General features: G+C 48.8%; 1 protein-coding gene across 1 annotated transcript in view; it reads left to right on the top strand.

Annotated features, from left to right (window-relative positions):
* LOC142824853 (maestro heat-like repeat-containing protein family member 2B) overlaps window positions 1-12,370 on the top strand; it is a 39,413-nt gene extending 27,043 nt beyond the window's left edge. The window contains exons 19-25 of the mRNA XM_075916641.1: window positions 3,045-3,191; window positions 4,188-4,370; window positions 5,255-5,410; window positions 6,443-6,577; window positions 8,773-8,875; window positions 9,849-9,914; window positions 12,009-12,370. Of these exons, the coding sequence (XP_075772756.1) occupies window positions 3,045-3,191; window positions 4,188-4,370; window positions 5,255-5,410; window positions 6,443-6,577; window positions 8,773-8,875; window positions 9,849-9,914; window positions 12,009-12,082 (864 nt within the window). The 3' untranslated portion in view covers window positions 12,083-12,370. The remainder of the gene's footprint in view (window positions 1-3,044; window positions 3,192-4,187; window positions 4,371-5,254; window positions 5,411-6,442; window positions 6,578-8,772; window positions 8,876-9,848; window positions 9,915-12,008) is intronic.
* Window positions 12,371-15,190: the final 2,820 nt, after the last annotated feature.

Below are 15,190 nucleotides of genomic sequence, written 5' to 3' on the forward strand. Positions count from 1 at the left end.
AACTCCTTGCCACAGGAGGCTGTGAAGCCTAGAACTATAACAGAGTTTAAAGAGAAGTTAGATAAATTCATGGAGGTTGGGTCCGTGGAGTGCTATTAGCCAGGGGGTAGGAATGGTGTCCCTGGCCTCTGTTTGTGGAAGGCTGAAGATGGATGGCACGAGACAAATCGCTTGGTCATTGTCTTCGGTCCATCCCCTCTGGGGTACCTGGTGTTGGCCGCTGTCGGCAGACAGGCTACTGGACTAGATGGACCTTTGGTCGGACTCAGTACGGCCATTCTTATGTTCTTATGTTCTAAGCGCAGGGCTCAGGGTCGGGGGTCTCACTGGAACAACTTGATTTTCATGCAAACCTGCTCCTGGATTTGGATGTGGCCTTTGGTGGCCAGGCTGGCAGCTATCCTGCCCTAGACGGCTGCATTCCTGTGCCTAGTGTGGAGGTCGTGGACGCTGGAGGCCTCCCCCCCAAACCTCGATAATGTCCACGATCTCCGCACTAGACCACGCGGGCGCCTGCCTCTTGTGGCCCTGGGCAGGCTCCTAGGAGCCGCCAACCTGGTCCTGGGAAGAGGCGGAGGGCTGGGTGGCAGCGGGTGGCTGGCTCATGCCATGCCAGGTGCAGGGTCTGCTGGCTGGGTGCTGGCAGGCTTGCAACTGGCACAGGCACTGTAGCCAAACCGTGCCCCTTTAAGGGCTCTGGGGCTGAGAGAGGGGCAGAAAAGTTTCCCTGGTTTGGCCCAGAGTGGCCATCAGGGCAACCTGATCAGGGTTAGCCTCCAACTAGTTCGAATTAAGTGGCTACACAGCCCTTAATTTGAACTACTTAATTCGAACGAGGCGTTACTCCTCGTAGAATGAGGTTTACCTAGTTCGAATTAAGCGCTCCGCTAGTTCGATTGAAATTCGAACTAGCAGTTTGTATGTATAGCCGCTATTAAAGTTAATTCGAACTAACGGCTGTTAGTTCGAATTAACTTTGTAGTGTAGACATACCCATACTTTTAACGTGAGAGTTTTTGCGTTAGAATATTTGCGCAAGAGAGCGTCTACACTGGCATGTGCTGTTGCGCTAAGAGGCGCTTTTGTGCAAAATCATCCGTGCCAGTGTAGACGCTCTCTTGCGCAAGAAAGCTCCGATGGCCATTTTAGCCATTGGGCTTTCTTGCACAAGAAATTAATGTGGCCTGTCTACACTGGCCTCTTGCGCAAGAACAGTTGCACAGGAGGGCTTTTTCCTGAGCGGGAGCATCATAGTTTTTGCGCAAGAAGCACTGATTTTAGACATTAGAATGTCAGTGTTCTTGCGCAAGAACTCCCCGCCAGTGTAGACAGGCAGCTGCTTTTGCGCAAAATCATGCCAATGTAGATGTAGCCATAGAATTTGAGTTACTAGACCTTTTCTGACAATTCCTAGGGCTAATACTAACCAACAGCTCCTGATTTTGGTCTAGCTCAGCAAATCTTCTAAATGAATCTAGTGTCCTAATACTATAAAATAAGCAACATACAAATACATTAACATCTATCTTAGATTCTCATTAATGTAGAATAATAGATTCATAGAACATTCGAACTGGAAGGGATCTTGAGAGGTCTTCGAGTCCAATCCCCAGCCATCACGGCAGGACCAAGCACAGTCTAGATCATCCCTGACAGGTGTTTGTCTAACCTGCTCTTAAATATTTCTAGTGATGCAGATTCCACAACCTCCTGAGGCAATTTATTGCAGGGTTTAACCACCCTGACAGGCAGGACGTTTTTCCTGCTGTCCAACCTAAACCTCCCTTGATGTAATTTAAGCTCATTGCTTCTTATCCTATCCTTAGAGGCCAAGGAGAACAATTTTTCTCCATCTTCCTTAAAACATCCTTTTAGAAACTTGTATTATCTGAGTACTTCAAAATGATAATGTAGTATCTGAGTGCCTCAAAACTCTTTAAAAGTATGTATCCCTACAATACCCCTGTGAGGCAGGGAAACACTATTAGTCCCATTTTGCAAAGAGGAAACTGATGCACAGAAGGCCTAAGTGACTTGCCCAACATCATCTAGGAAGTCTTTGAGGGTGCAGGAAATTGAACTGGAACCTCCTAAGTCCTAGGCTGCTAACTACTGGAGCATCCTCCCTCTCCACAGCCTTGCTATAACGTCTGTGTCATATTTCACATTTACGCTAAGTCGCTATTTTAGAGGCTCATCTGGTGGTTCTAGGAATCTGTTTGTGCCCCAAAATCTTTCTACACCCCACCTAGGAAAGGAGTCACAAACGTGGGTTTTCAAGGTCTGCCTAGAGAGGCCTCATGAAAGCTGCCAATCAGAGCCCAGCTGGCTCAGATATATGGAGCTACAGGGCTTTATTAGGTCAGTTTCTTTCAGGAAGTGGAGGGCCAAGAAAGGATGCTATTCTCTGGCCAAACCAATTCACAGGGGTTTATTTCAGGCAGCATTTTCTGAAGCTGAATTTGCAGAGAGAGAGTCCTTACGAGCCTTAAACATATAATTTGAGGGAGAAACTGAAAGTGGCCCCATAGGAAGAACCCAAGGAAAAAGTAGCAATGAACTGAAATGAAGCAATGACTCGCTGCTATTTCTAGGTTGGAACCAAGAGTAGTGGGCAGGCCCAGGTTCCCCAGTGGCATAAACCCGATGAAGGGGACAGGGCTTATGGAGAGGTTGAACAAAGAACAGAATATAAAGGGTCCAGAGTTGGGGCTGAAGACCCTAGTGAGGGCAACAGGACCTAAAAGGCATTTGTTTGGACTTTGGGACTTGGCCAGAGGGCTGAGCCATGGAAGACTCACTAAGATCGACTGGCAGGATGCACCTGGGCGAGAAAAGGACTGTGGTATCAAATGCAGTCACTGAGAGGCTCTCAGGGGATGAGCAATCACCCATTATAGTGCCTAAAAGGAAAAATCCATGTTTTTAACACAGTACTCATTCATATAGAATAATAAATTACAGTGTATTACGTGTCTCCTCAAATTATATTCGCTATCTTAATGAACATATTAGAGCTAATGGACATGTTGATTTTATTTCAGCTAATGACTGATCCCATACTCAGGGAGAAGAAGTTGCTTAAGTCTGTCTTACACATCTTAGAAGAAAGGTTAGAGGACAACTACTGGATTGTCCGTCGAATGGCTGTAAGAGGCCTGGGAAATGTAGTCTATGGGGCACCTGAGAAGGTAAGATAGAATACTGAATACAATGCAGCATAACTAGAGAAACTAAAGGAAACAATTGCTCAGGATTTACAGAGGCCATGCACAATGCACTAGGCCAACTTCTGCTCTCTCATACCCCTGTAACCTCTTTGCAGTCAATACACAGCAGGTTGGTTCCCTTGGTAAGCTGGGCATAAGGAAACAATATGTACTTAATATGATCATATGTAAATGTATACTCCTAGGAATGAAGAGTGTAGGCCATACTTCCAAGATGAGAGATTCTATTCCAGGAAACAGAGACACTAAAAAACTCAAATCATGATAGATAATCAGCTGAACGTAAGCGCCCAGTACAAAGCTGTGACCAAAAGAGCTGAGGTGATCCTCGGAGGCATAGACAGAGGGATTCTGAATAAGAATAAAGAAGTTATTTTACCTCTGCTTATGGCACTGGTGTGAGAACTGTTAGAATACTATGTCAGGATCATGCCTGCAATTCAAGAAGGATGCTGATAAATTGGAGAAGAGTCACAAGAATTTTCAAAGGGCTAGAAAATGTGCCTTTAGATTCAATGGGGGGGGGGGGGAGGAATGAAGCTAAACTAATTCAGACTGATAGTAAGGCATACATTTTAATGGTAATTTTAATCATTGGAACCATTTACCAAGGGTTGTGGTGGGTTCTCTATCAGTAGCAACTTTAAAAACAAGATGGGCTGTTTTTCTAAAAGAGGTGCTCTAGTCAAACAGACATTATTTTGGGGAGGTTCTGTGTTGTGAAGGAGGTCACAATGGTCCCTTTTGGCCTTCAAATCTAAGTAATTAGAAATCTAATAGGATTACATAGGTGTAATATGGCACAGAGTTTGGCTTATTGTAGCTAGTACCTGATGTAAAATATAGCTATAGGTCACTAGGGGGCAGATGAAATTCCCACTGCTTCATAATTGCTAAAAAAACATATTAGAAATGTGGTTAGTGGAAAGTGTTTTTTAATGTCATATGTCTGAACAGGTGAAAAAGTACAAGAAGTTTCTTCTGGAGACACTGATCAGGACTTTAGAAGAGACTTTCAGTTTTGAAATCATTATCGAATGCATGAAGGCACTGGCCAAAGTCCTGAAGGAGCTGAAAGGGAAGGACATAGGTTCTTCCTTCAGAGACCTCACCATACAGATCCGGAAGTACTTCGATAATGTACGTGAACAGAAGCCTTCAACCCCAGTTCAGCTGACATTGATGAGGCTCCATTTACAATGCATGATGTGTCCTCACTGGGCATTGTTCATGTCAGAATGAAGTGATTTTAGGCCTTAGGGAAGAGATGTGTTTTATGGCGGAGCAGAGAATTAAGAAAATGAGGATGCCATCCCTGCTCCTTCAGTCTCACCCTTCTGTTCATCTTTATTTCCAATGAGAATGGCAAAGGAAGTATGAATACTAGATTAGGTAGCTGCATAACAAGGAAAATGGGCATACAGGGTGTAATAGACTGTTTTGGGCCTGCTCCATACGATTTTTATGTCACCTGGTTGAAATTATTCCATTTTGCAGAGAAGTTTGAGATTTCAAATTTTGGTTTTGTTCCTATTTGGGGGACACACCCCCCAGCCCAAATTTCAAATCTCTTTGTGAAACAGTAATACTATTCTCAACCCAGCTCTACTGGGAGCCTTGCCTGAGGGCAGTCTACTGGCAGACTATGCTGGAGACAGGGAACCTGGAAGCACTGGGAATTAGAGGTGCCAGGGTACACATTTCCTGGCTCCTTGTCAGCCTGCCAAACAGGCTGTTCTGAAGGTGAGGGCCAGGAAGCCCAAGATCTCAGTTAGCCTGCTAGATGGGTCACCAAGAAGCTGACCAAGTACCCCTACTTGGCTTCTGGAAGAATTTTGTCAAAATTGAACTGTCTTCAAAGTATTTTGAAGAATCAACACATTTGGCCCAAACTTGATTAATTCCAGTTCTTCTAAACTTCTGTAGTTGGAATCACTCTACTCTAATGTAGAAGAGACAGCTGTGCTAGATACATGATGTGGTTATCTCTTCGTTACCAACCTGTGTGGCTTTCTTGGCTATAGAAGGACAACACTCTTCGTGCATTGGCCTTTGTCCTGTTTGGTATCCTGGCCGGCTCTGCAAAGAGAAAATGGAAGGACTATTTTGCCAAGCAGGTTAGACAGAGCTGGGTCACACTTCTGCTGCACCTGCAAGATCCAAGCCCTGAAGTTTCAATGGTAAGAATGACAGTGACTTAAATACTAAGCAAAAAGAATCTTCCTCCTGTTGCCAGGGGAGCTCTGCTATTCCTTCCTGCAGTGGAGACCTAAATTCTTCCCTCAGTTCATTGCCCTCCTTTTGAGTCAATCCCAGACAGGCTGGTCCTTAGCAGCCAGGGTTGTCTCACTGGAGTTCAGGATAGGTCATGGGTCTGATCCCAAGAGTTCATTCCTGCCTATCTCTGCACCCCACGTTCCTGCCTCCCCACAACAGAGGAAAGATCACAGCTATGCCTAGTGAAGCAGCTTTCATAGCTACATCTGTTCTGAAAAAACATTGCTGCTATCTCCAGTTTTCAGTATTATAAAATCATAGAACCATAGGTTTGGAGGAGACCTCAGGAGGTCACTGAGTCCAACCTCCTGCCCAAAACAGGACCAGCCACAACTAAACAATCCCAGCCAGGGCTTTGTCAAGCTAGGACTTGAAAACTCTAGATTTAGAGGTTCCGTTGCCTCCCTAGGTAACCCATTCCAGTGCTTCACCACCTTCCTAGTAAAATAGTTTTTCCGAATATCCAACCTAGACCTCCCCCACTGTAACTTGAGACCATTGCTCCTCATTCAGTCATCTAGTACCACTGAGAACAGCCTCTCTCCATCCTCTTTGAAATCCCCCTTCAGGTAGTTAAAGCCTTCTATCAAAGCTCCCCTCACTCTTCTCTTCTGAAGACTAAATAATCCCAAATCCCTCAGCCTCTCCTTGTAAATCATGTGTTCCAGCCTCCTAATCATTTTTGTTGCCCTCCGTTGGACTTTCTCCAATGTATCAACATTTTTTAAGTAATGGGGTGCCCAGAATTGGATGCAATACTCCAGAAGTAGAATCCCTTTCCCCCTATTAAAGTCATGCTGGCATATTTTCTGTCTATTACTTCAGGGGAATCCCTTTTATTCTTGGGGTAGATGAGCAGTCAAGGACATGAGTTCCATTTGAATGAGCACAATACGTGTTATGGAACAATTCACTGGTGCAACCCTCTTTTTCAGGAGTGCAGAGCTACATTTCATCTCTGTGCCCCATTTTTGGGACTGAAGAGGCTCCAAACTATACTTAATGAGCATCTTAGTTGGAGAACCGAGCTGAACCCTGAGGAGCTCCAGATGGATATCTGCAGACACCTTGTGAGTGACCTATAGAATTATATGAGATTATTGACAGCATAGGCTTGTGATGTAGAAGCAGGGGGAATGTGTGATGGGCAATGTAAGTATCTATGGGTATGTCTACGCTACAAAGTTAGTTTGAACTAACGGACGTTAGTTCGAACTAACTTTCATAGGCGCTACACTAGCGCTCCGTTAGTTTGAATTTAATTCGAACTAGCGGAGCGCTTAGTTCGAACTAGGTAATCCTCATTCCACGAGGATTAAGCCTAGTTCAAACTTACTAGTTCGAATTAAGGGCTGTGTAGCCCCTTAATGCGAACTAGTGGGAGGCTAGCCCTCCCCAGGTTTCCCTGGTGGCCACTCCGGCCAACACCAGGGAAACTCTATGCCCCCCTCCCGGCCCCGGACCCCTTAAAGGGGCACGGGATGGCTACGGTGCCCGTGCCAGGTGCAAGCCTGCCAGCACCCAGCCAGCAGACCCTGCACCTGGTGCGGATCGAGCCACCCACCCGATGCCCCCCAGCCCTCCCCCTCTTCCCGGGACCAGGCTGGCGGGTCCTGGGAGCTTGCCCGGGACCGCAAAAGGCGGGCTCCCTCCTGGGCTAGTGCGGACATCGTGGACCTCGTCCACGATCTCCGCACTAGGCACAGGAAGGTGGCCGGCTAGGGCAGGAGAGCTGCCAGCCTGGCCACCCAGGAGCAGGAGTGCATGAAAATCAAGGTGGTCCACTGAGACCCCACGACCCTGAGCCCTGAGCATACAATGGCCATCCTGGGTCAGACCAAAGGTTCATCTATCCCGTAGCCTGTCTGCCGACAGCGGCCAACCCTAGGGACCCTGGAGGGGATGGACCGAAGACAGTGACCAAGCCATTTGTCTCGTGCCATCCCTCTCCAGCCTTCCACAAACTTTGGGCAGGGACACCTCTCCTACCCCCTGGCTAATACCACTCCATGGACCCAACCTCCATGGCTTGATCTCACTTCCCTTTAAACTCTGTTCTAGTTGTAGCCTTCACAGCCTCCTGCAGCAAGGAGTTCCACAGGTTGACTCTGTGCTTTGTGAAGAACAACTTTCTGTTACTAGTTTGAAGCCTGTTACCCATTCCTTTCCTTTGGTGTCCTCTAGTCCTTCTTTATGGGAACTAATGAAGAACTTTTCTGTATGCACCCTCTCCACCCAACTCCTGCTTTTAGAGACCTCTATCCTGTCCCCCCTCCGTCTCCTCTTTTCTAAGCTGAACAGTCCCAGTCTCTTTAGCCTCTCTTCATATGAGACCTGTTCCCAACCCCTGATCATTTTAGTTGCCCTCCCCTCTCCCACCCCCTTTTCCCAGTCTCCCCCAGTTTTGTTCAATAAAGACAGATTCCATTTTTGAACACAATTGTCCTTTATTTTGTACATCAAGAAGAGGGGCTAGGGAAGGGTAAGGGGAAGGAGTTGAGGGAGGAATGGGGTACGCGCCCCCGATGGGGAGGACTGGGCTGGCTCTGCGGGCTTTTGGGGTGGAAGCTCTCCTGCAGCCCCCCAATTGCCCCATCTCCCCAGATGGCAGGCTGCGGCAAGTGCAGCCGGTCTGATGGCCAAGTGCTGTGATGTGCCCAGTGTGGGTACTCCGGGCACTCCAAGCCAAGACTGCTTTGCAAGCAGGGCACCCCTGAGAACTGTCTGTCCGGGGTGGGGGTTGGGACCCTTTAAGCACAGCCCTCGGCTAGCCTGAGACAGCATCTCCACGCTCTAAGTCCTCCTCTGATGCCCTGCCGGCACTGCTTCCGGCCATCCTTAAGCCCGGTTCAGGGTCCACTTAATGTGGACATGCTAGTTCGAATTAGTAAAATGCTAATTCGAACTAGTTTTTTAGTCTAGATCCGTTAGTTTGAATTAGCTTAGTTCGAATTAAGTAATTCGAACTAAGTTAGTTCGAATTAACATTGGAGTGTAGACGTACCCTATTAGAGTGGGATACAGGACTGAGGGTGAGAGGAATGTAAATCTGCCATAGATTCCCACTTTCCCCACTTCTACACAGCCTCCTGTCCTTTCTTCTATTTACTTGTTTAAATTAAAAAAAAAGTCTGAGTGAATCCAATAACTGACAGCAGTGGCAAGAGGAACACAGACTGTTTACTTGTGGTTTGTAAAGGCATGTGTTGGCAGTCAAAGGGCATTTCTAGCCAGAGAGAGCTCATGTGTCCCTGATTTTCTCTAGGCCAAAGAGAAGGCTGAGCTACTAGAGAACTTTTACAAAACCACCATCAGATACTTCCGCAGCAGCTGGGAAGAGATCCGGGCAGCTGCAGCCAAGTTAGCTGGTGAGAGAAAGTGTGCCGTGTCCCTTTTGGTATTCCCTTTGAGGTAGACAGAAAAAGTCCCTGTGTGCAGCACTGAGCTACTATTAATCTCTCCGTGCTGTGACTTCTCATGCATAAATGGAGATGTTAATGTTCTCCTACTTCTTCAGTGTGGTGTTAGGAGGAATTTGTAATTTGCAATTGAATGCTTTGAGATGGCGCAGTCATTTAGTAGCAGAGGCTGGCACACTGTCACGTAGGGTATGTTTATTCTCCGATCAAACTAGTGTGCTAAAAATAGAGTAGCTGTGGCAGGAGTAGCAGGAGGGGTTAACTATTCCAAGGATGATCCCATCCAAACCCAAAAGTCTGTTCTCAAGGTGGCTAGCTCCTCCGACTGCTTCTGTCATCTTACCTGCACTCTATTTTTAGTAGTCAGAGTTAGTGTGGACTCAAACTATAGACCTAAGCTCAGTGTTGTTCACTGTTCCTGACTGGTGCTTCATCACTGGGAGGTAGGCAGCCCACCGCCACACAGTGCCTGCTGTTGCAGGTTCCTGATTGCCTTGCCCAGGAAGCACTAGATTCCTCCCCTTTGGCCCTGTGCCATCCTTTCCTTAGCACACCCATGCAAGCCAGGCAAGCAGTGTGGCCTAATTAATTTATCCAGGTGAGATCCTTGCTTAGTACGCACTTATTCCTGGCCCCAGCCCCTTTGTTCACACCACTAGATTAATACACTATCCTAGTATATCTCCAATAACTGACAGCAGTGGCAAGAGGAACATAGATTGTTTAAAGCAAATGAGGTTTTATGTAAACATTCTTAATTTTTTTCTCTTATTCTCTTCAGTGTGGACGCTAAACTTTTCTAGTATTGTCTTGCCTACAGCTCACCTTAGACCCACAATAGAAGCCAAAGGGCCAATGTTATCACCTTGCACTTAACAAGAGAAGGTTTTTTATTGATGTTTATTTTACACTGCTTATTTAGGCATCATCCTGGAACATACGGACACCAAGAATATGAAATGGCTGGACATGGAACATCTGTTGACCTGTAAGTAACAAATACAGGTGAAATCCTATTCATTAGTGAGTTATAAAGAAATTTAGCTGACAAGCAAGCAGTAACTGATACCACAGGTGTGAAGTGCATCAGCCACACATCAAAGGACAGATTCAGCTTTAGTCTGCTCTGAAAGAGGTACGTCTACACTACAGCGTTAATTCAAGTTAACTTAATTCGAAATAGTTAATTTGAAATAAGCTAATTCGAATTATGCATCTATACACAAAACCTATTTCAAAATAGCATTTTGTTATTTTGAAATAGCGCGTCCACACTGAGTGGACCCTGAACCGAAGTTCAGGCTGGCCGGAACCAGTGCTGGCAGGGCATCAGGTTAGGACATAGTGTGTGGGGCTGCTGCCTCAGGCTAACTGAGCTCCGTGCTTCACGGGACCCTACCCCCACCCCGAACAGACAGTTCTTGGGTTCCCCGCTCGCTTGTCTACCCCGATGAGGGACAGCAAAGCAGTCCTGTCTTGGAGTGCCCTGAGTGCCTGCACTCGGGACACCACAGCACTCGGCCACATGGAGCCAGAGCTGCCCCTGGGCACACCGGTGCGTCTCGTAGGGTTGTTGCCATCAGCCCAGCTGCACTTGCTGCAGGCTACCGTCCGGGGAGTCCATCGGGGGGCTGTCAGGATCCAGGAGGCCCTGCAGGAGAGTGTCCACCCCGAGGAGCCCTCAGAGCCACCCCGGTCCTCCCCACCGGGGGCTCGTGCCCCATTCCTCCCTCACGTCCATCTACTTACTCCTCCCTAGCCTCCCTTCCTGATGTCAAATAAAAGACATGTATGTTCAAAAATAGAAACTGGGTTTATTGAACAACAGGGTGAACCTCTGGGGAGACTGGGAAAAGGAGGTGGGAGAGAGGAATAGAGTGGGTGGGAGAGGGGAGGGTGAAACCTGGGAGGAGGAAGTTGGAAGGGAGAAGCAAAGGGAAGAAAGGAGAAGGGAAGATCAGGGCCCAAGGTTGGGGGTCTCACCGCACCAACTTGATTGTCATGCAAACCTGCTCCTGGGTTCGCATGTGGCCTTTGGTGGCCAGGCGGGCAGCTATCCTGCCATTGACGGCCGTGTTCCTCTGTCTAGTGCGGAGATCATGGATGCTGGGGCATCCCTCCCAAACCTGAATAAGGTCCATGATCTCCACCCTGGACCAGGAAGGCACCCGCCTTCTCCAGCCCCTGTCAGGCTCCTGGGTGCTGGCAGACTGCTCCTGAGGAGCAGTGGAGGGTTGGCTGCCAGTGCCTTGCTGGCTCACGTTTTGTGGCTACTGGCTCAGGGGCCCCGGTGGCCACTGCTGGCTCTTGGCTGGTAGGCTTGGATCTGGCACGGGCCAGGGTCTATTCCTTTAATGGCTCTGGGGCCAGGGGGAGAGGAGAGGAAGTTTTCCTGGTTGTGCCCAGAGTGGCCACCAGGGCTCCCTGGGAAGGGCTGGAGGCCCCCTATTTTGAATTAATTGTCTACACAGCACTTAATTTGAAATAGCTATTTCAAATTTGGTGTTACTCCTCGTAGAATGAGGTTTACCAAATTTGAATTAAGCGCTCTGCTATTTCGAATTAATTTCGAAATAGCGGTTTGCATGTATAGATGCTATTAAAGTTAATTCAAAATAACAGCTGTTATTTTGAATTAACTTTGTGGTGTAGACGTACCTGGAGGAAACTGCAGCCAGTGTGATATAAGTCAGTGCATCTCCTGGCTATCCTGGCAATGCCTCTTCCCAACCTGTGTGATCCACTCTTTGGGCTCCATCGGCTCCCTGGGAGCCACCTTTTGCTACCCCAAACTCCACACCATCAGATTTATTTCTGTCAGGAGATGTAAAATAACTTAAAAGCAGAAGCTATTGAGTCAATGGAGCACCTTCCAATTGGATGAGTTTCTGGTAGGGTCAGGGTCTCCCCTCTCCCCCCTCCTCCATCTCAGTTTGGAGCTTGGAAGGATCCCAATGGAGGAACCTAAAGCTTTGTTTGTACAGAGAGCTGCTGTAGCTTGGTACTCACTGGTACTAAATCTCCAGCTACTGCAGGCATAGGTGACTATATGAAAAGTGAGTCATATTCTCTGTAATTCCAGCTCTCCAGGTCCTACAGAATGACCCAAGTCCCATTGTCCAGCTGGTGGCAACTCAGGTCCTAAGAGACATCTGACCTGGATGAGTGCTCGGGGAATGAAGCACAGACAAATAGAACGAAGAGCTCCTGCTACCTTGTCACATCCATTGCTTCACGGGGGATTTCTGGAGAACAATGTGCTCTGTCTGTGCCAGCTTCTGTTTCAGCTTGGTGGTATGCGGCCAGCTACAGTGACTGAACGATATATCTGCTAGCTCTCTATGGGGTAAGGGAGTAGTATAAGGGCCCTACCATCAATCAAACATTAGCTCCGCCCCCTGAATCCGGAAGTCCCCCCCCCCCCCGACTCCCCGGAAGTCCCTTCTCCCTTGTCACCGGCAGTCCCGCCCCTGGAGGGTAGTACATCCGGGTCGAGAGGGACAGGTGACCGGAAGTAAAAAGGATGTCATGTGACCCCCGTTAGGCCCGTCCCCTGTCACCGGAAGTCCCGCCCTTGGGGGTAATACATACGGGGTCAAGAGGGGCAGGTGACCGGAAGTAAGGGGTGTCATGTGACCCCTCTAAGGACTTGCCCCACCTCCCTCTACCAATCAGGAAGGGCTTTCCCCGTAGGACCGCCCCGCGAACCGCTTTGACCAATGGGGGGGCAATTCCGGGACCGGATGACCCGCCCAGAAGTGGGTCATGTGACCCCTCTAAGAACTCGCCCCACCTCCCTCCACCAATCAGGAGGGGTTTTTTTCCCTGTAGGACCGCCTCGTGAACTGCTTTGACCAATCGGGGGGCAGTTCCGGGACCGGATGACCCGCCCAGCAGTGGGTTGTGTGACCCCTCTAAGAACTCACCCTCCCTCCCTCTACCAATCAGGAAGGTTTTTTTCCCTGTAGGACCGCCCCACAAATCGCTTTCACCATTCGGGGGGTGCAGTTCTGGGACCCGTTGACCAGACCGGAAGCTGGTCGTGTGACCCCTCTAAGAGCTTCCCGTGACACCCTCTGTCAATCAGAGCATAGCACTTCCCCATAAGTTCTAGCGCCACACAAAAGAGGCCATCTTGTTCCAAGAGCGCGTGTTTCAGAGAGCGTGCAAACGCTGAGCGGAAACATGGACTCCTTCACCACCCCCACCAGAAGTTTGGAGTTTGTTTTGGTGACGAGGGCCTTCCACCACATGAGAAGAAAGCGCCACATCAGCAACAGTTCCGAGGACAAGGGAGAGGCGAAAAGGGGCCCTTTGCCCCCTCTGCTATTGGATACACCAGTATCATCCTTGGCGTTCTCTTCAATGCTTTGTATCAGTATTGAGCAAAAACAAGGTGGGCCCGGTTCGTCTTCCTCGTCCGATGCAATGCTGTCCCGGGTCTGACGGTCAGCTAGAAAGGCATCATCAAGCTGTCAAAAGATTGCCAGAAAGAAATAATGTAAGACGCTCTGGTCATTTTTTTTTTAAAGTTTTCAAAATCCCGGTTTCCTAACCCCATGATGCCCCAACTTCGATCTTTCATTTACCTATTTGGCTTCTTTTCCATGCGTCTTGTCCGACTCCTGGGAGCCATGGGCACCTTCTTCCTCCAGGCCATCTAGCTTGTCTGGCTGCATCGTGAGCGGTTGGGTTTCGGCGTCAGATATTGGTGTATCCATCAGCGGCTGGGCCAAAGGGCTCCCTTCAACTTCTCCTTCCTCCTCGGAACTGTCGCTGATGTAGCGCTTTCTTCTCGGCACCAAAACAAAGTTGGTGAAAGAAGCCATGTTTCCGCTCAGCGTTTGCACGCTCTCTGAAACACGCGCTCTTGGAACAAGAGGGCCTCTTTTGTGTGGTGCTAGAACTTACGGGGAAGTTCTATGCTCTGATTGGCAAAGGGTGTCACGGGAAGCTCTTAGAGGGGTCACACGACCCGCCTCCGGTCTGGTCAACGGGTCCCGGAACTGCACTCTCCGGATTGGTCAAAGCAATTCGTGGGGCGGTCCTACAGGGAAAAAACCCTCCTGATTGGTAGAGGGAGGCGGGGTGAGTTCTTAGAGGGGTCACACAACCCACTGCTGGGCGGGTCATCCGGTCCCAAAACTGCCCCCCAATTGGTCAAAGGAGTTCGCGGGGCGGTCCTACAGGGAAAAACCCCCTCCTGATTGGTAGAGGGCGGCGGGGCAAGTTCTTAGAGGGGTCACACGACCCACTGCTCGGCGAGTCATCGGATCCCAGAACTGCCCCCCCCGATTGGTCAAAGCGGTTCGCGGGGCGGTCCTACAGGGGAAAAACCCTTCCTGATTGGTAGAGGGAGGTGGGGCAAGTCCTTAGAGGGGTCACATGACACTCCTTACTTCCGCTCACCTGCCCCTCTTGACCCCGGATGTATTACCCCCAAGGGCGGGACTTCCGGTGACAGGGGACGGGCCTAACGGGGGTCACATGACACCCGGTCAGCTGTCCCTCTTGACCCGGATGTACTACCATCCAGTGGCCGGACTTCCGGTGACAGGGGAGAAGGGAATTCTGGCGGTCAGGGGGCGGGACTTCCGGGGGCAGGGGGCAGGGCTAACGTTTGATTGATGGTAGGGCCCTTATACTACTTAGGGGATTACACATGCGGGAGGAATTCACTAAGGGTGGCTTTAATTGGCATTTAAACATCTAACTGTGGATTTTGGTGATTTCCTTTAGATATCCAGGGCCTTTAACTGTGCTTGTATTGTCCAGTCCCATAAGTTGCTGAGTGTCCTCAAACTCCCTCTGATGTTATTGGGAGTTCAGAACACTCTGCCCTTCAAAGAAGGTACTCAGCAGATATCATTCGTCCTCCAAATTTAGAGGCTATGATCCTCCACCTCATAGAAAAAGTTTCCTGAATAGTTAGGTTTCTAGTCTCTCTCAGCACTTTACTCTTGCCCTCCTGGGTTCTGGGCCTATGAGGAGTCACCAGACAACAGTTAGCAAAGGAGGGTAAAAGGCTGAGGGGGTCTGGGATATCATTGTCTGTGGTTCTCAATGGGGAGAGAATCTTCCTGTGATGGCTGAATATGGGAAGGGGATCAGTGTTTTCCCCTGTTGAATTGACACTTTCTGATAATTCACTATATTAGGTAATAGGAGTTCCCCTAATCTTGTGGTGTTTCCTGTTTTGGAGATTGTTTTCCATTCCATATCCAGCAGCTTAATCCCAACCCATGTTATTATATTTATTAAGGG

Source organism: Pelodiscus sinensis, unplaced genomic scaffold (assembly GCF_049634645.1).
Source record: "Pelodiscus sinensis isolate JC-2024 unplaced genomic scaffold, ASM4963464v1 ctg44, whole genome shotgun sequence".
Classification (NCBI taxonomy): Eukaryota; Metazoa; Chordata; order Testudines; family Trionychidae; genus Pelodiscus; species Pelodiscus sinensis.